This window comes from Caretta caretta, chromosome 3 (assembly GCF_965140235.1).
Source record: "Caretta caretta isolate rCarCar2 chromosome 3, rCarCar1.hap1, whole genome shotgun sequence".
NCBI classification, from domain to species: domain Eukaryota; kingdom Metazoa; phylum Chordata; order Testudines; family Cheloniidae; genus Caretta; species Caretta caretta.
In genome coordinates, this window is record NC_134208.1 from 85,721,576 (window position 1) to 85,742,031 (window position 20,456).

General features: G+C 39.2%; 1 protein-coding gene across 2 annotated transcripts in view; it reads right to left on the bottom strand.

Annotated features, from left to right (window-relative positions):
* Positions 1-20,456, bottom strand: part of CDK19 (cyclin dependent kinase 19) — a 225,451-nt gene that overhangs the window by 15,711 nt on the left and 189,284 nt on the right. For both annotated transcript variants that reach the window (XM_048844788.2, XM_048844790.2), the window contains 4 exons: positions 8,574-8,717; positions 8,249-8,318; positions 7,226-7,298; positions 5,975-6,072 (listed from right to left, as the gene is read on the bottom strand). In XM_048844788.2, the coding sequence (XP_048700745.2) occupies positions 5,975-6,072; positions 7,226-7,298; positions 8,249-8,318; positions 8,574-8,717 (385 nt within the window). The remainder of the gene's footprint in view (positions 1-5,974; positions 6,073-7,225; positions 7,299-8,248; positions 8,319-8,573; positions 8,718-20,456) is intronic.

A 20,456-nucleotide genomic window follows, 5' to 3' on the forward strand; every position in this document is an offset into this window, starting at 1 on the left:
GGTGGATCTCTAATTGACAAAGAGAATGGTGCAGGGACTCTCTTTTTTAACCAAGCCAGGGGAAGGGGTACTTGGGGTAAATGGAATTTACCTAAACCTTGAAAGGAAAGAATAAAATGTAAGGCCCAGGCAACAGGCCCCTTTGTTTTAACCGGTTTCAGAGTAGCAGCCGTGTTAGTCTGTATCCGCAAAAAGAACAGGAGTACTTGTGGCACCTTAGAGAATAACAAATTTATTAGAGCATAAGCTTTCGTGGGCTACAGCCCACTTCATCGGATGCACAGAATGGAACATATAGTAATATATATATATATATATACACACATACAGATAAGTTGGAAATTACCATACAAACTGTGAGAAGCTAATTAGTTAAGATGAGCTATTATCAGCAGGAGAATAAAACGTTTGTAGTGATAATCAAGATGGCCATTTAGACAGTTAACAAGAAGGTGTGAGGATACTTAACTTAAGGAAAATAGATTCAATATGTGTAATGACCCAGCCACTCCCAGTCTCTACTCAAACCCAAGTTAATGGTATCTAGTTTTCATATTAATTCAAGCTCAGCAGTTTCTCGTTGGAGTCTGTTTTTGAAGCTTTTCTGTTGCAAAATTGCCACCCTTAAGTCTTTTACTGAGTGGCCAGAGAGGTTGAAGTGTTCTCCTACCGGTTTTTGAATGCTATGATTCCTGATGTCAGATTTGTGTCCATTTATTCTTTTACGTAGAGACTGTCCGGTTTGGCCAATATACATGGCAGATGGGCATTGCTGGCACATGATGGCATATATCACATTGGTAGATGTGCAGGTGAACGAGCCTCTGATGGTGTGGCTGATGTGATTAGGCCCTATGATGGTGTCCCCTGAATAGATATGTGGACAGAGTTGGCATCGGGCTTTGTTGCAAGGATAGGTTCCTGGGTTAGTGTTTTTGTTGTGTGGTGTGTGGTTGCTGGTGACTATTTGCTTCAGGTTGGGGAGTTGTCTGTAAGCGAGGACTGGTCTGTCTCCCAAGATCTGTGAGAGTGAGGGATCATTTTTCAGGATAGGTTGTAAATCTTTGATGATGCGCTGGAGAGGTTTTAGTTGGGGGCTGAAGATGACAGCTAGTGGCATTCTGTTATTTTCTTTGTTGGGCCTGTCCTGTAGTAGATGACTTCTGGGTTCTCTTCTGGCTCTGTCAAGCTGTTTTTTCACTTCAGCAGGTGGGTATTGTAGTTTTAAGAATGCTAGATAGAGATCTTGTAGGTGTTTGTCTCTGTCTAAGGGATTGGAGTAAATGCAGTTGTATCTTAGAGCTTGGCTGTAGACAATGGATCGTGTGGTGCGTCCTGGATGGAAGCTGGAGGCATGTAGGTAAGTATAGCGGTCAGTAGGTTTCCGGTATAGGGTGGTGTTTATGTGACCATTGCTTATTAGCACAGTAGTATCCAGAAAAGGGATCTCTTGTGTGGACTGGTCTAGGCTGAGGTTGATGGTGGGATGGAAATTGTTGAAATCCTGGTGGAATTCCTCAAGGGCTTCTTTTCCATGGGTCCAGATGATGAAGATGTCTTCAAGGTAGCGCGAGTAGAGGTGTTAGGGGACGAGAGCTAAGGAAGTGTTGTTCTAAGTCAGCCATAAAAATGTTAGCATACTGTGGGGCCATGCGGGTACCCATAGCAGTGCTGCTGAGTTGAAGGTATACATTGTCCCCAAATGTGAAATAGTTATGGGTGAGGACAAAGTCACAAAGGTCAGCCATCGGGTTTGCCGTGACATTATCGGGAATACTGTTCCTGACGGCTTGTAGTCTTTGTGTGGAATGTTGGTGTAGAGGGCTTCTACATCCATAGTGGCCAGGAGAGTGTTTTCTGGAAGATCACTGATGGATTGTAGTTTCCTCAGAAGCCAGTGGTGTCTCGAAGATAGCTGGGAGTGCTGGTAGCGTAGGGCCTGAGAAGGGAGTCTACATAGCCAGACAATCCTGCTGTCAGGGTGCCAATGCCTGAGATGATGGGGCTCGTTCACCTGCACATCTACCAATGTGATATATGCCATCATGTGCCAGCAATGCCCCTCTGCCATGTACATTGGTCAAACTGGACAGTCTCTACGTAAAAGAATAAATGGACACAAATCTGACATCAGGAATCATAACATTCAAAAACCGGTAGGAGAACACTTCAACCTCTCTGGCCACTCAGTAAAAGACTTAAGGGTGGCAATTTTGCAACAGAAAAGCTTCAAAAACAGACTCCAACGAGAAACTGCTGAGCTTGAATTAATATGAAAACTAGATACCATTAACTTGGGTTTGAGTAGAGACTGGGAGTGGCTAGGTCATTACACATATTGAATCTATTTCCTTAAGTTAAGTATCCTCACACCTTCTTGTCAACTGTCTAAATGGGCCATCTTGATTATCACTACAAACGTTTTTTTCTCCTGCTGATAATAGCTCATCTTAAAAAATTAGCCTCTCACAGTTTGTATGGTAACTTCCAACTTCTCTGTAGGTGTATATATATATATATCCTACTATATGTTCCATTCTATGCATCCTATGAAGTGGGCTGTAGCCCACGAAAGCTTATGCTCTAATAAATTTGTTAGTCTCTAAGTTGCCACAAGTACTCCTGTTCTTTTTGTTTTAACCCTTTGTTCTTCTTGTTATGCACCTTTGGGTGAATTAACAAGACTTTGCTTTGAAGACAGGGTTTTCTGGACTTTTCCCAACTTTAATTGGGTTCCGGTAACAGGCTCCCAGAGGAAAATGGCATACAGATGCAAAATACAGTTAGGCCTGTTGTGTTATTACAGTTGGTAAACAGGGAACCTGCAGTCCAGAGATCCTGTCTAAGGGTTGTAGGACCCCATGGTTCCACCCAGAGAGGCATTCACTTGAGGAGGACCGAAAGGAGTCTAAATGTGAAGCTTGTTCTGTAACCATGACAAAATCCTATAATCCCTAGAACTCCCCTCAAAGAATTGTTAACAAAACAGTAAATATTTTTTGAAATCCAAACAAATATCATATCCAAACAAGACTCATGATAAGTGTCATTGCTTGATCGCTCACAGACTTTTGTTGCATTATAAGCTCTTCAGGGGCAGGGATCTCTTTTTTATACATTTATAAAGTGCCTGGCACAATGGGGTTCTAGTCCATGACTGGAGCTTCTAGGTGCTACCATAATAATAAATAAAATAAAATAATAACAACAACAATAAGTAATTAAATAAATAAATAATCCCATGCTGCATCTGTGTATTTTCTATTCAGATAATAAAGTTTCCTGCACTGGGTTTTTATTGCCTTTCTGGCTGAAAAGTTCCTAGCACCCTGTTGGCAAAATTAAATAATTGTATACAAAAAAACACTATGTTAAAAGAATAGCCAGTTTGCAAAGACAAGCACTCAAATGTTAGGAAATTTAAGAATAAAAGGTGGCCATTACTTGATCACATACTATTTTTACCACAGCACCCCTGCCTCACTAAGTACATGGGATGGATCGGACTCTTCAAATGGGTAGATATCCATATTTCTTTTTATCCTCTTCATAACGTGGGTGGCCTTTCACCTTATTTACTGCACACCATCCAACTTCTTCATGGAATACAGAATTATTAATTTCCTCATGAGCTTTTCCATGCTGCTCATCACTGTGGCATAGGAGTACTTCACAAACACTAATGCATTATATTTATAACACCCCTGTGGGTAGGGAAGCATTACCATCCACGTTTTATAGCTGGGGAACTAAGGCACCGAGAGATTAGGGCTAAAACTATCAAGTGTCCACTGAATTTGCTCAGCTTGAGATCCATTGGCATGTGGATAGCAGTTTATATGTTCAAATCACACCTCTCATTGACATTAGATGCAGTTGTGAGTACTCAGCACATTCACAAAGCAGAACCCAGGATCTCAAGCTGGGTACCCATAAAATGAGGAGCAAACAACAACTGTGAAAAGTTTTGTTTAAGTGACTTGCCCAGCACCACATAAGAACTTCGTGGCAGAGTCAAGAACCGAATCCAATTCTTTAGGATATCATTCAACTGCGTAAACCATGAAACCATCCTTTTTCTTCCTGCAATCTCCTTCACTACACACCCTCCAACTTCTGCAACAAATGAGGCAGGAGTTTTACAGACAGCCTCATTCACTACAGAACACTGGTTCAGACCTGCGCAGATCCATCCCGTACACTGAATGAGGCAGGTGTCCTGTGGAAAAACAGTATGTTATCATGTAATTAAAGTCTGTATCTAACACGTATGTACAAGGGAGCTGAATTAAGCTTGCATGGGCAACCTGAAGTCTGGCATTTCCTAACTTTTGAGTGCTTGATTTTGTAACCAAACTGTTCTTTTAATTAAGTATTTCTGATGTAATTTCCTAGAACACTGAAAAAACATTCTATCATGTGGAACCATACTGATCCTCCACATGGATCATTAGAAGGGCTGGGTTTAGACTGATCCACAGCAGAGAGCCCTGCCACATGAGCTAATGAGATAACCGGCAGCAGTAGTAGCCTGCTTATTCTGTACGTGGACCTGCCACTTAGGGCTGAAACATTTTACCAGTGGGTTTCACAGCTTCTTGTTGACAGCACAACAGTGGTGAACTCTGGGCTGTACTCCAGATTCCTGGAGGGGAGTATGTCCTACAGTCTCATTCTGCCCCTCAGCCTATCACCCACTGCAACTTCAATCTATCTCTGCCCTCTTCTCCTAACACCCCCTGGCAGCCGTTATTAGCCCTGGACCACAGCCTGTCCCTGCTCCTGCTCTGCCCCTACAGTCCCCCAGCTCTTCAGCCTGCACATCTTCCTCCTTATTCTCCTACTGCTTCGGTGCCAACAGAGGGAGCAATGAGAACAGAGGAGCGAGTCTCTCTGCTGTCAGGTACCCGTGCCTGGTTCCACTGCACTCCTTGGCCACTGGAAGGAGCAACTGCAAAGAAAGTTCGGTAGTGCTGGGGTGGAGCATGCCCAGCAAAGATAGTATTTTTGGAGAATTTAGCTGCCAGACTAACTAGTTTCTAGTAAGCATGTGTGAACTGCAATTTTGTATACACTTAGAAGCTGCCCAACTTTGGGTGGATTTTTGTGGAGACAGCAGAAAGGCACATCCCAGGCACCAGGAAGCACACCCTGACAAATGTAAAGTACCTGCTCCAAAGCATGGAGACGCTAGAGCTTCCCATAGAAGATTTGATTTTTAGCACGGACAAGCCGTCACATTTTTCCTTAACTTCATTCTCAGAAACAGTTAAACCATTTTAAGTGAAACTTCAATGAAAAGCCAAAACAAAAACCAGCCTGAGGCAATCCCTACCCAGCATCGAAAATTTCAGCCCAAACAGTTAAAGTTTGGTAAAGTTATAATGGAAAGTGGTTCAGCAACCTTAACTACATCCGATGCTGCTGCCAGCTCAGCCTATAATGAATTAGAAGAAACTAGATTGAGGTCATATGATAAAGTGTTTTTGGTATTCTTATCATAACAGCAGATGTATCTGTCCATGTCACACCACCTCCGCTGGCATAATTCAAGGTCTCTGCCCAAGGGAGACTGTAGACTAAGATAAGAGGGGTTGATTTATAAGTAATTGTTCAGAACTAAGTACATTATGTACAGCTTGGCTGAATGATGTATGTCTAAGAGAGGCACATCTACAGGAGTTTTATATAAATACTTCAGAATAGTTTTCTAAGAACCATCACCTTCCCCCCCCCCCCATTTACCCACTTTTACTGAGTGCAGCAAGTATAAAGTTGTTCCTCTGTCAATCACTGGTTGATTTACATCACTGGTGCCCCTAGAAAGCTTAGAGGTGGACTCACGGTGGTGAGAAAAATGTTCTCGTTACAAGCCCATTTCTTCATTTTTAAATGGTCACCATATACTGCACATTAATAGTTAGCAAAAAAAAAGGCACCACTGTAAAGAACACAGAAGAAGTGAGACACATACTCTGATGTAGGCAATGGATCCTCCTGGAAATAGGGATCCTGCAAAGCCTGCTCTGAGGTAATTCTCTTCGTAGGATCCATGGTAAGAAGTTTCTGAAGCTGTGTAGTGTAACATTGCAAGTAGTTAACAAACGTATGAAACCATTATTTTTCAAACTAATGGCTTGTGTGCCCCACTTACATCACGATCTCATAGATGACAAATAGCTCATTCAGAAAAGCAAAATAAGCATTTAATGCACAGCAACACATCTAGTTCTATGATGCACATCCATCAAAAATATTAGAACTATGAAGTTTTGTTGGTATGAGAAAGAAAGCTAACTGGGCTAGATTCTTCAGTGCTGTATGTGCCACCTTGAGCTACTCAAATAAAGTGGCTCTAAATTAAGTGTTACCGTCCGTGAAGGATCAGCCCAATATAAGGGTGATACTCTGCGGGCACACGATGGGATAGGAGTTCTTATGTCACTCCCTGCTGCTGGTATAGCAGGGAAAGAGGCATAGAGGAAAGTGGGTGTGACCAAGACTTGCTTTTGCCATGCCCTTTGGTACTATTTGTAGACAATGTATGCGAGAGCAGCCTGAAAGGAGCTGTAACTCAGTGCATGGGGACTGGTCCTACACAAAGGCTGCATCCAGATCAGAGTGCAAAGGTGATCTTTATGCTACTATTGTGCACATACCCGTGGCCTGTCCTCTTTGCAGGTGAGCTACACTAGTAGTACATGGGTAGCACCCTGCTCCCATATGAGAGACAAATATTCTATGCCTGGTCTCTTTTGCTTGCAGATGTGAACATTATGCTCAGCCCCTCGCAGGTAAATGCCCAACACAAGAGATGGGCTTTGGAGTGTATTTGCAAGGTTTATAAGCTAGGGCTCTGATGGATCTTTCTATATTATAGGTATGTTAAATAGCAAAGAACTAAAGAAAGCATTCATCCTTCGGAAGGAAAGGTGATCTCCCCACCCCCCCCCCACCGATACATGTATAATTCATAAACTGACATATGATGTAACTATACAGAGGGATTACTTTGCCTCTCTCAGAAAGGCAGCCAATTCTGGGGTGAAATGCAAAAGCCGACAATGGCAAATTTGTTAAAATATTAAAAGCCATGGCTGTAGCTATCATTTATATTTTTAAAATTCATACTTCTCATCCTCCAGTAAGCAGAAATAGAACTGTTTTAATATTACAATTATATTTCAAAGTAAAATAATCCCTAATAGCACAATGACGTACGTACCAAAAGGAAAACTTTACTGTCAGGCTTGACTTTGTGTTTCTCCATGTATTTTATGAGGCTACTATTGGCATATCTGAAAAATTGTAAACACATTTCAAAATAATATACTGTAGGATTATGGCACTGCACCAAGCAATAAAGAAAATGCATACTAGTCCAAAAGGACACATTTTGTATTTCATTTGTTAGAAAATATAATGTCCTACATTGCCATACACTCTATTTGTGAAGTGTGAATGTTTGTCCTAGCTTTCAGTGTTAGTATTTTTTAAATTGTTTGTTTATTTTATTACATTGTTTACTTTATTACAATGGATCATACAGCTTTGATATACGGCTGAGGTCTTGATGGTAGCACACAGCCATAGCAAATGTTGTAGGGCGGGCAGAGCTGCCCTATCCTAGTAGAAGCTACTTTGTTAGACATACACAATGGCTCCAACAGTGCAGCCACTGCATCATTTGCCATTTGAGAAGCTGTTGCAACTATTCCCTTCAGTTGGCAGAGAAACAAGCCTGTCCCTTTTCCCAACAGAAGCATGAGCCATGTGAAATCTTTGCATTTCCTGAGCTCAAATATTCCCATTAAGAATAATCAGACACAGAATTTATGTCTTGCTTTTAATCTCTAGATCTCTGTGGGTAACTATGATTATTTTACAAAGAGGAAAACTGATGCACAGGGACATCAAGTGGTTTGTCAAAGGTCACTCAGAAAATCCAGGGCAGAGCTGGAAATAGTACTCAAATCTCCTGAATCCCAGACCCATGCCTTGTCCTGGACTATGTTGCTCTCTGCACCATTTCCCTTCCTTGTCTACCAGTGCAGCGGACGATCTGACTTACTCAGCAAAACCTCTTGCCAACATTAAAAGATGGACACTAGCATTCTTTTAAAATCCAAATAAATACTCTTCCAAAGTCTAAACAAGACAGAAGATAACTGAAGCTAATCACTAGTGCTGATTTCTATGTATCTATTACAAGCAGTTTTTAACCACTGTCTGTGTTATAATCACTTACGTTGTTCTCCTGAAGTCTTTTTGAAGTGTGGGATATTCTGGCATCTTCCTTATATCTTCCCAGTCTTTATCTTAGAAAAGATAAAGCAATTGGACAGTTTAAAGTGCAGGTTAAATAATATGATGTACATAAACTGTAATATTTGTCTGACATTTTATGTTAGTTGTTCTGTATTGTTATTCCACAAGTCCCGCCACTTTCTTGGGCACAGACTACACATCCATCATACTGCCAGCTTTTATAAAGCTATAGAGCTAGTAATTTCCTTTAAAACAAAATCTAACTCAAAGGGTTTATGCCTGACCTTTTAATGAAAGTAAATTACCTGCTGGGAATCCCATTACACTAAAAATGCGATCTAGCTGATCATGATGAAAAGGATTGCTTGTCTTGATGTCTTCCTGACGACAGTGAAAAATAGGTTCTGAAGTCAATAGCTCAGCAAATATACACCCAATTGCCCAAATATCTAGGAAAGAGAGAAGATAATTTATGTGCATTGACTATATTCCATCAGCCTGATTTCTATTTTACACAGTACAGACACAATAACTCACATGAAAATTCATGACAATAATTTAAAACATGCAATAAATTAACACACAGGAAATGGAATAACTGCATCACCACATTTTAGGTTACAAGCCAAATCAAACAAACTGTCTTGTAAATTCTATCTGAAGTTGGACTCTAGCAATCTAACACAGTATAGCAATACATTCAGAGTTACAGCAGAAACCCTCCCAATCTCTACCGACAACTTAATCTTCAGGACATTCAAGTGATTATCTAAAACAGAACATAATGCTCCAAAAAGGACAGATTGAAATAATAGCTCTATCAGATACTCTAACGCAATTCCTACAAGGCAATCAAATATATACTGAAAAGGAAAAATTATAGCAGCTTGTGTGTCTGGGCAAACAATGCAGACTAGATAAAATGAAGAGAGCAAGATCCAAATTTTAGCTAAGAAAGAAGACAGACTGCAGCTTTCTTAACTAATTAAAAAGACTCTGATACATGCTCAGTAATGCCCATTGGAACCATTTTACAACAGTGTACTCTACAGTAGCTTGATACCAAGTGCATTAATGAACAGTACAACAGACTGATCATCTCAATGAAAGCAAATTCTAGTAACATTAATTTGATACAAAAAGATTTTGTGTTCTGTCATGTTCACATGCTGTTCAAAACAAAATCTATCAGCACAGCAATTTCAGTTATGTTAAATAAATCTATAGATTACATGTGATCTAGCTAACTCCACTAACAGCAGTCCTAAGAGTTCTGTACAACAACAAAGTTACATTATGCTAAACACCCTAAAAATGTAAAATAGTCAAGCAATGGGCTTGAGGGTGGGAAAAGAAATACTGGCAGCTGAATTAGGCACCAGCAGAAAAATAATTTTTAATCTTTCCTCATAGGACCCTTTGTATTATTCTCTCCAGTTAGTTTTCAGTGTCCCAAATTTCTCCATTTCCTTTGAGAAATACCATTCCACAAGTCAACACCTTATTGTCAGACATTTTCCTGACGGTCATCTTAAATTTTCCCTTTCAATATTTCATCCCCTTACTTTTATACATATTTAGCTTACATTCTCAGGTGTTGTCTTGCTTTGATTTTATTATTAGGGGTATTTGCGTGAAAACATCTTTTGTTCTTAATATTTTCTCCTTTTGCAGCCTGGGCAGCATGGTATTTACATAATTTCTATGTGGGTCAAGTGAAAAGACTTAATCATTCAGTCTTACAAGAGGTGTTTAACTTCTTCCACTCAAAGTAAAATATGCAATCAGTGATCTCCTTTTGGTGGCAAAGATGACACGGAAAACCTCCTCAGATATGGCACATTCAACTTTGGAAGACTATTCCCTCACAAGCTAGGCTGTGAGTAAGGCAGTTTACAGGTGGGGATGGATTAAAGTATCCTGGGTCTTTGTGATATAGATTAACAGAGAAAGTACATTTCTCTGTCCTCAGGCTTCACAAAAGTTGCCACAGCAACAAGTGGATGTTTTTCTATAATAATTTTTTTTTTAAACACACACAGGCTGTAAACTCAACATTTCAGATTCATGTTTCATTTACTCAAGAAATGGATTATTGGGCAACATGGAAGTACTTTAACTATGTTGCTTTTCAGTCATTACATTATTTAATACGTGCAGCTCATAATTCCTGAGTTTAGCCTTTTATGCCTCTTGCTGGATTCCCTTCAACTTAAGGTAAGGTGACCAGATGTTCCAATTTTATATGGACAGTCCCGATATTTGGGGCTTTTTCTTATATAGGCACCTATTATACCCCCACCCCTGGTCCCGATTTTTCACACTTCCTATCTGGTCACCCTAACTTCAGGGTATTAACAAAAATATCTTCAGAATACTTATTAAATTATAGAAAATCTGTAACTTTCATTTTTTTATAGAATTACAGATTTATACGGCTAGAAAAGGCATCATGAATTGCAATCCAAGTGGGTCAGGATTTTCTCTATACTAATCCTTAGCTTTATGTAACCTGCTATAAAACATGTCCTTGGCAACTACTACTGCAAGTGCTTAATTGCCCTTACTGCTAGGCAGAGCCAATAAAAATAAACTATTTTTAAAAAATCTGATTTTTTAAATTTAAATCAGATTTTCTAATTTAAATTAAATATGGGTTTATTTTTTAAAAACAAACATAAGTAAATCTGAAATTATGACAACCTACATTAAGGAGTAAACTTACTATAATCTATTAAAATAATTTAAACTAAACTTTTTAAAACATTAAACAATACATGTTTGCTGCCAACTTTCAAAGAAAGTCAAGCCACTGAACTGGCAGAAATCACTGGCTAAGTACCTGGAACATCATGGTTTACTGAAGCGCTAAACCAGCTTTTGAAATCAGTAGCCACTTCTGCAAGTGCAGAAAGAATATTTTTTTATTTCAGTTTATTCTACTAGTTCAGCTCAATGACTAATTCATTTGAAGTTAAGAAACCAGCTGGGTGATGGAAAAAAAAAAAAGCAGGAAAGTTTGTTTTCCTCTTCCAATATATTTAAAAAAAACAGGTGTGAGAGGATGAAATCTACGAGTTCTAAAATCCTGAAGAACATGGTGACCAGAAACAATCAGTTCCATTAACTAACTACAAATAATACTTCCTTTATTTAAAAATTCAGTTAGTTTTCAATGCAAAACTTATTTTGATAAACTTTTTATCTCCTGTACCCAGCACTAATTAAAGATAAAAATTAAAATGCTGTTTTGTGCATTTTTAATTGAATTTTAATTTCTATCCAAACAGAACTTGACAAATCATGTACAAACCTGATAATAAAAAATTAACGAAATGTAAAAATTAAGAATCTGTGTAAACGTGAGTTAAGCTATATAACTGCTTAAATATATATATTACATCCACCTTATTAGAAAAAAAAAGCACAAAATTTAGTGTAAAGGCTACATTTAGTTGTAAATCAATATGTTTTAATGGTTGCCAACAAGGGAGATACAACCTTTAATTAGGAAAATAACTAAAAAGTATAAATGCAAAACATGATTAAAAACTGTGATTTAAATCGCTTTGATTTAAATCAATCCAGCCTGCTATTAGGAATTTTTCCATCATTTCTCAACTTTGCTTTTGTATACTATTGGCAATTTGTGATATTTATCTACCATAGGTGGTATTTCTAGAGAAGGAATCATTCTGGAAATAGCATAGAAGCTCCTTCAGTACAAATGTTCCTATACACACCAGTGTACCTCCTGGATTATTTGAATTAAATCAATCATGTATAGTTTGGGTCTCATCTTTTTGATAAAAATAAAAGATAATCCTCCTGCCCTTATCTACCATATGGATCCAATCCTGTAAACATTTAGGCATGGTCAATACTTAAAAGTTAGATTGACCTAATTATGTTACTATGTCAACCTAGCCCCTGGTGTAAACACGGCTAGGTTGATGGAAGGATTCGACCACCTCTCAGAGGGACCGATTAACTGTAATCAATGGAAAAGCCCTTCCATCGATGTAGAAAGCGTCTATGCGATGACGCTGCAGCAGTACAACTACAGCACCGTAGCTGTAGCCGTGGTCGTGTAGATATAACCTTCGTACAGTGTTTAACTCCAGCTGAAACCAAAGAGACTAGACCCACAATAGTAACCACTAGCCTTGGAAGTGTTTGCAGGGTTGAGCACTAAACGTTCAAATGAGATTTTAAAAAGTCTTTCAAATATAAAATATATTGCTTCTCCACCTTTCCTGCTTCAGGCACCTCATATAAAATACAGCATTAAAACAACAGTTTTAATTAATATTTATAATATTTACAATACATATGTTTTAAAACACCCTTAAATAATAATAAAAAAAAAAGCAGTATAAGTCTACCACAATAGGTTCTTCCCTTTCCCGGTCCCTAAAGGTCAGGAGAAGGGATATTTCACTGCTCCTGAGCTACTGAAGTCAAACATGGACAGTGTTCATTTTGCTCCTCTATGCCCCCAGGACCAAAAAGCACAACCCCCTCCAAACTTGGAGGGTAACAATGCATATAAGGTTTTAGAGGCTCAGCAAAATAGCCTAACAAGGCGACATGCTGGCTTAATATAGCCAAGTTTTTTTATTTTACTACATTAATTTTACCCATACTTGATTTTCTAGTAACAAACTCTTGCTATATTCCAACTCTGGTCTACAGAAACTGAAAACTTTGCAGCCTGGACTTGATCCCATACGTTTCTGCAGAGAAAGCATATAATGTTCCCTGATTTGGTGAATGGCAATATCCTGAACTATAAACCAAATTATATTACTTTCCCTGTCAGCCTGGTTCTATCTTCCACTCTCCTTTTCCTATGCTATGGTGAAGATTGAGATATGAACACATATCTACCCATGGCGATGGTTCTTATTTCATTGATAAAATACTGGAACAGAATAACTTACAGAACATTTTGGGATGGAGGATATGGCAAACAGAAATACTTCTATCTATAAAGGGTTTCATTTAGAAGTGGCAAATTTCAAGTTCAGATGCTTACTTGACTGTTACCTCAACCTTTTGAACTCTGCTTTTCATAGCTGTCCAGGCTCTCTCCCCTCCTCAAACAACTCCAAGCCCAACCAGTCTCACTCCTTTTAACTTTGCTCCATAGCTTTGAGGGTGGACTAACTGTCGTTGGAGGAAATGACTAAGTAGCCAGTTCCCTTCTGCAATGTAAGATTCTTTTTTTATGACAGTCTCCCAGTTCCCACCTGTAATGTCTTCACTATTGTAATTATTATCCATATATTTTAAAAGTGTCTCATGATGTTTTATAACTAGGAGAACAGACTTTAAATATATCCACTTTCATTATGATTGTTTAGCTATATGCTGTTCTTATAAGTGCTTGTATGCCCATATTATTGGAAAGCTTTTATGATTGGCAATGTCCTAGCTTTGAAATGTGTGAAATAATGGCTTTTTAGGACAGCTGCTAAATTAGGACACATTCTGCATAACCCATGTCACATTAGCTCTGTAGCTAAAGTATAAGTATACATGGGGAATTCAAAGGGAAATTAGTGTGAAATAGCTAGGGTCTGAATTTAAAGCACAATAACTATTCAGCACTAATTCTCCACGTGGAGGCTCTTATTCTGCACTAACAAAGGGTGTCCACATGGGAGTTAGTGCAGAATAGCTATTCAGCAGTTGTAGGTTCTGGGCTTTTCCTCATGTAGACAAGCCATTACAGTGAGAAATTTAAAGAGCCCCGTCTGTTTAACTTATCGAAAAGAAGAATGAGAGGTGACTTGAATGAAATGTAGAAGTACCTCCATGGAAAGAAAATATCAGGTATTAAAGGGTTCTTTAATTCAGCAGATAAAGGCATTTCAAAAACCAATGGCTGGAAGCTTAAAGCCAGATACACTGACATTAGAAATAAGAAATAATTTTTTAACAGTAAGGGTGATTACCCACTGGAACATACTACAAGGGAAGTGGTATATTCTCTATATCTTGGTCTTCAAATCAAGACTGGATGCTTCAAGATATGCTTTATGAACAAAGTTATGAACTCAGTACAGAGGCAACTGTGTGAAATGTAATGGCCTGTGATACACAGGAAGTCAGAGTGGATAATCTAATGGTCCCTTCTGGCCTTTAACTCTATGAATCTATTAATCTGTTTAAGAGTTTTATACTGCAGCCCATCACCACAGTATCTGAGTGTTTTCCGGATAAAATCAATAGTGATAGTGAAATTCCTCATGGACTTCCTAGAGAATCTGGAAATTCTCCCTTTTCAAAACTCTGCTTGGGGTACGGGTTAGGCAGTGTCAGTGAAGGGGACTGTAGAAGCAAGAAAAAAATCTTTCAGCATGGAGTAGAGTGAGAGAAGAAAGAAAAAAAGAGATAGGCTTTATGTAACGGGTATACCCGTAACGTCCAAGGACAATTCATCAAGATTTTACAATCACTAAGATAGATACTACTCAAAAAATCATTCCAAATTTTACATACAACCCAGAGTAGACTGGCAAGAGTATAATCTGAAGCATTAGTTTCTGTGTGGTCATACAAGCAGCATGCATGTATTGAATTCAGCTACTGATATGGTACAGTTTGATCCTGAATGTTAGTAATTAATTCAGGGCTCCCAAGTGATCTGGACACACTATGATACTATGGAAGTAGAGCCTGACAGTTATTAAACATGATTTCGTCAAGTACTTAAAGACAGGATAAAATGTAATAAAAATACGTCTAAATATTTAAAGATGTGAGAAAAAATTCTCACTTTTTTTCTTTATTTCTGATACGGGGGAAAATATTTTTCCTTAATTTAAAAAAGAAATCTAATTTCTTCTTTTTTAAAGACAGTTTTTTGAGAATTCCTTTGAGTGGGACCTTTACATTTTATTTCTCTAAACACTGGAAGAGTGGCTCTTGGAAAAGACTGGTTATTGAGCCTTTCTCTGGAATGTGATGCCTCATATGCAAATCTGATGACAGGTTTGCATGAGCTGGCTTTTCACCAGGAAGCGGGCAGTGATTGGGTAATGGGCCAGGAAAGTTTTTGGTACCACTCATCTAGAAGTTGGCAAATATTCTCTGAAGCTTTAACAAACAGCATCTCAAAGGAACAGACCTGAAGAACTGAAATTTGTACTTTGAAAATATGATGAGCAAGTTAGTGTTCTGTCAAAACAACCCACATCTCAGAGATTTGGAGAATGTACATAGCTAGTGAGTGTGTATTTACCCATTCTTGTGATGAAATATTAGTGTTACTCTCTAGGGCCATCATATATAGGACCAAGCCAATTTTAAATCAAATAGAACAAAACCATAACATGCAAAGTAAGATGAAAGATATAAAACCAAGAGTCCGTATCTAATTTTTAAATATGATTGCTATTTGTTTGTTTTTATCACCACTTCTTTAAACTGGCCTGTATTTTGCCAGTACTTGCATTACTTCCCTTAAGGCCTCTACTGGTGTCATGTTTTAAGCTCTCACTGATACCTCTTGAAAAATACTGAAAAATATTGTGTGAAATCCTGGCCCCACTGAAGTCTATGACAAAATTCCCATTTTCTTCAACAAGGCCAGGATTTCATTCACTCTGTTTAGAAAGAATTCTCTTTGTATGTCAAAATGTCTACTCTTGTACTTCCATCTCTATGCATCATAATATTTCCATAAGATGATTCTGAGATCTTCTGAGTTCAGTGGCTGCTGTGTATTAGGCATCTCCAGTCATAATCTTGTTTGCAACATTACAGTCAATTACAGTGGCAAGCATTGGGTTATGACTTCACATGGGGAATGAGCAGCTGGAACAGATGAACTCCTAAAGAACAGTCTTTTTTATGTACTGTAAAGAATACGTTATATACAAAAAAGTACATGAAAAGAACAAAATAGCTAAGTCACAAAATCAGAAAATCAAAAGTTAGGAAATGCCAGATTTAGGATTGCCTACACAACCTTAATTTCTGTCGCCTCGTGTGTGCACTCTGTGCACTGAATGAGCCAGTGAATCTGTGGGGAAAAGTAGGATATGTGATCATAATCTGTATCATAATGCACAAGAATTAAGGTAACGTGGGCAACTGTAAATCTGGCATTTTCCAACTTTCAAGTGCTTGTGTTACAACCCAAATAATATTCTTTTAAATGTAGATTGGTTGTATGGAATTTCCTAGACGTTTAAAAAATAATTGGAAAAAGTTTAAAAGAAAATTTCTGTACAACTATAAAAATATTCCCATCATTCAGCACCAATGTTTGAACCCTGAGCCTTCAACACTGCCTCACAGGCTGCTACCATTTGAGCACTAGCTACATTAGCTGGCAGTAGGAGCTGGCTGTTACCCCAGAGAGACTATGTGCTGAATCAGGGAGGACTGGCCCATCTGACTCATCTTATCTTCCAATTCTCCCTCCCCAAGGATTGGAGGAGCTCCAGCCCCATTTGGTGCCCCAGAGGGCAGGGAATTTGGGTTGCTAGGGCCAGCTGCTGGGTTTGGCGGGAAGTTGGATCCTAGTCTGGCTCTCTCCTCTTTTCTAACCTGTGTGGCGCCCCCAGATCGGGGCATGGGTGACTGGGACCACAGGTAGGTTGGGAGTATTGTCCTACCCTATGCTACAGCTCTTTCCAGGTGTTCTCAGTACAGCATGTGCTGATGCTGAGACTTCTGCTTTGCCAGAAGCATCAGCTCAGCCTCAGAAAATGTTATCATTTTGCCAGGCCATCAAAATTTTCCTGAGACACAAGTGAGAGAAGGGAAATGACCATTTTAAAGTTTATTTCTCACCAAAAAAGCACAATGGGATTTCATGAGATTTCCTCACTGAATATCATAGGGCTGCTGCAAATAATGGAGATGAGAGAGCTCCTCACAGAGAAGGAAACAAGAATCTTTTATAATGGAAACCATTAGGCAGCCCAAGTATTGCGATTGCTCTATCTCCCCTCTAATGATGAAGGAATTAACACCGTACAAGAAATACTATATTGGCAAAACTGTTTTTTAACAGAATGTTTTATGAAAATTTCCAAGAAGTATGAGCGTTATGCTTTGCAATTTTAAAGTGACTGTGGAGGGTGTGGCCTAAGCATAGGACTGGAAGGTCAGGGACTCCTACTTTCTAATCCTGGCTCTTACATTGACTCCATTTTGGGACTTGAGCAAGCCACTTACTCTCTTTGCCGCAGCTTCTCTCCTGGGACTTTCTGTTAATAAAAGGACACATCCCCCATAAGTATATAGATGCCACAGTAAGGCATACACCAGGAAACAGACAGATATTGAATGCGCACAGAGTAATATACACAGTAAAAAGTGAGACTCTAAGAGCACCCCAGTACCAGATGGCATGGAGCTCTCTAGTATGTAGCAATGAGTCTCAGCTTGACTGACCAGCTCAGTGCTCCTCACACACTGTTATAATATTTATCCAAAAGGGGGCATGTAATATATTACTGGAAAACTAATAACTAACTGATCATTAATCTTCTTTTGTGATAAATGTACAAAAAATCTAAAAAGAACTATGAAGACAAAAGAAAGGGTCTCACACCCCAAGCCAGGAGAGTGGGTTGTTCATTTGCACCAGAGATTGCAGGAAGAGCATTTGCATTGTAAAAAAAAAATCACAAGTGGGAAGAAGCCAGCATGGCCTCTACACTCAGCAAAGGAAAGGAACATTATCTGGGGCTACACTTCATAAGAATACATTTCAAAGGTTTACTGGAGTATAAAGAGAGAGGGAGAGAACCCCCAAGTTATCCTTGCCCTGAGGAGCCAAAGAAAACCAAGCACACTGGGCTCTGTGATTCTGGATAAAGATCAGCCAGCCATCCTGGAAGAATGACTATGTTGAAAAAACTTTCAACAAGAAGGCTCACGTTGGTTGAATTTCAGTCTTGCTAGTGTATTTTCACTTTTGTTTGTAACCATTTCTATCCCTACTACTTCTAACTTGGTATCACCTAAATCTATGTCTTTATGTAGTTAAACTTGTTTTACTATAAACCAACTCACTGCTGTGATTGAAGGGAAGGGTGCATTAACCCCAGTTAAGTTAATAAGCTGTTGTGTCTTTTCTCTTTCAAGGAGAAACAAACTTGTAAGCTTTTGTGAATGTTCCAGTGAGAGGGTCTAGACATTACCAGGGAGACAGTTTTGAGGAAAGTCAGGACTGGAAGGTCTGATGGTGTTGCCCTGCAAGGAGTAACCAGGCTGGCAGAAGTCAGGGCGATTGCCATTTTGTGCTGAAAGCACATTGCTGGTATCAGAGCTCTGAGCCAAAGCTGCACAGCACAGAAGCACCCAGGGCTAGAGGGCAGGTGATGACACCACCCCTTACTGGTCTGGGTTGACTCCTAAAGCATCACAGAAGGGTACTGCTTTTACCCATGTTTTCTGAAACTTGACAACTGAGGAGGGAAGATGTATTTATAGTACCTCTGAAAAGGAAAGGAAGTTACCATTTTTCTCTTCTAATCTGAAGACAGAATATTAAATTGAACAACAACGTATTGGAGTGGTGTACACAATACTGTTCCTACGAGATTAACTTCATGTGAAATTAAGATGGAAATTGGTCTCTAATCTCTCTCACATATTCCCATGCAGCTGCTTTAATAAATTATGACATTTCTCTGCCATCAGTTTCAAGTTTTAAAATGCCAGTATGTTCCTCAGTTGCTCCAAGGTGAAAAAAGACTTCTTCCATGGTGGAATGAGTCATGATAAGAAAAATGGGTGCTTCTTTAAACTCATAGTGAAGCCAACAAGCGTTTTTCTATTGACTTCAGTGGGAGTTAGATAAAGCTTTTAAGGCCTAAACTGCCATATCAGCTTCACGGGGAAGGAAGGATTAAGAGATATTTTACCTTTCGGACAGCACAAACACCGAAAGCAGTGCTTTATCTTCTTTCTAAGCATAGTGCCTTGCTTTACAAGATATTAGTGTCTCTGTGTTAGTGAGGGGTTCAATCTTAAATTAATTCGTTTAGTTATATATGAGACACTGAGAGTTACTCTTGTGTCCTTATATGTAACTAAATTGGCCAGGCTGTGAAAATGCTAGTGCCAAGAAGGCAGTCAGTGAAGCAATCCCATCCATATTTTGAGAATGAGGTAGTCCTCCGGAGCACTAACCTGCAGTGCAGCGTTGAGAGATATTGGATATTGCTGTAGTAGTTTGAAGTTCAAATTCATGAAAGCGAAAATATCTCCACATCAGGGTTTGGTACCCTTAGATGGCAGTAAAGGTTGGCACAAGTCAAAGAATTATCTTCGATCAAGTGCTGATATCTAGACTACAACGTGGTAACAAACTTTTGTAGCGCTCTGTGGACATCAGCCAGTAACTGAACCTTTTCAACAGACACTTTTATTACTGAACTGATGAGCAGGATTTGTGGCTTGCAGGAACCATTTGTTAGTTGATGCAAACTTTTGGCTTTCTAAAAGAGAATCTTTTTATTTAGAAAGTAAGTTTTTAGCCCAATTCCTTCTGAAGGGAGCCTTGAAAACATAAGTGGTAACAGATTTCTGAGACTAATAGAAATTTGCAGCTGGGACCCATTTCTGCAGCAGGAGGCTGAGGAGACCTAAAGATTCAATCCCACTATAATTTGTACGTAAAATAAGAGAAGTTATGTTTGGGCATATCCCAAAGAATTACATAAAATCCTTAGGTTAGCCCTGCATAGTGGTGTAGTGGAGACAGGGGAGGTGAGCGATAAAGAGGCAGTGACCAAAAAATTGTTTGTAACCCTCTGCAAAATGCTAAGTCTGGTTCTGCTTGTTAACATTTTCAACTCTCGAAGTGCACTCAAATATTGCTGTGACTGTGGCAGCAGCTGCCAGGGAAACTCCCTTATGTCCCCACACAGTCCTTGTATTGCACTGCATACTCCCCACAGCACCACTCCCTAACCAGCTGCTACAGCAGTGCATGATAAGGCTCAGGGAAGGAAAAGATGGGACTAAATGGCTGCTGTTCTAAGTGAGAGACCTGTGACCGCTGCTGCTGATGCCTGCCTGTGCAGCCACAGTCCAAAGAGTTGGTGTTGGGAGGGAGCCTGAAGCCCCACTCTCCTGCCTGCAGCCTAAGGAAATCACTCCTCTACCCCATCTAGGGAAGAGCTGCCCAACTTAAGAGGAAACATTTCCTAAGTGTC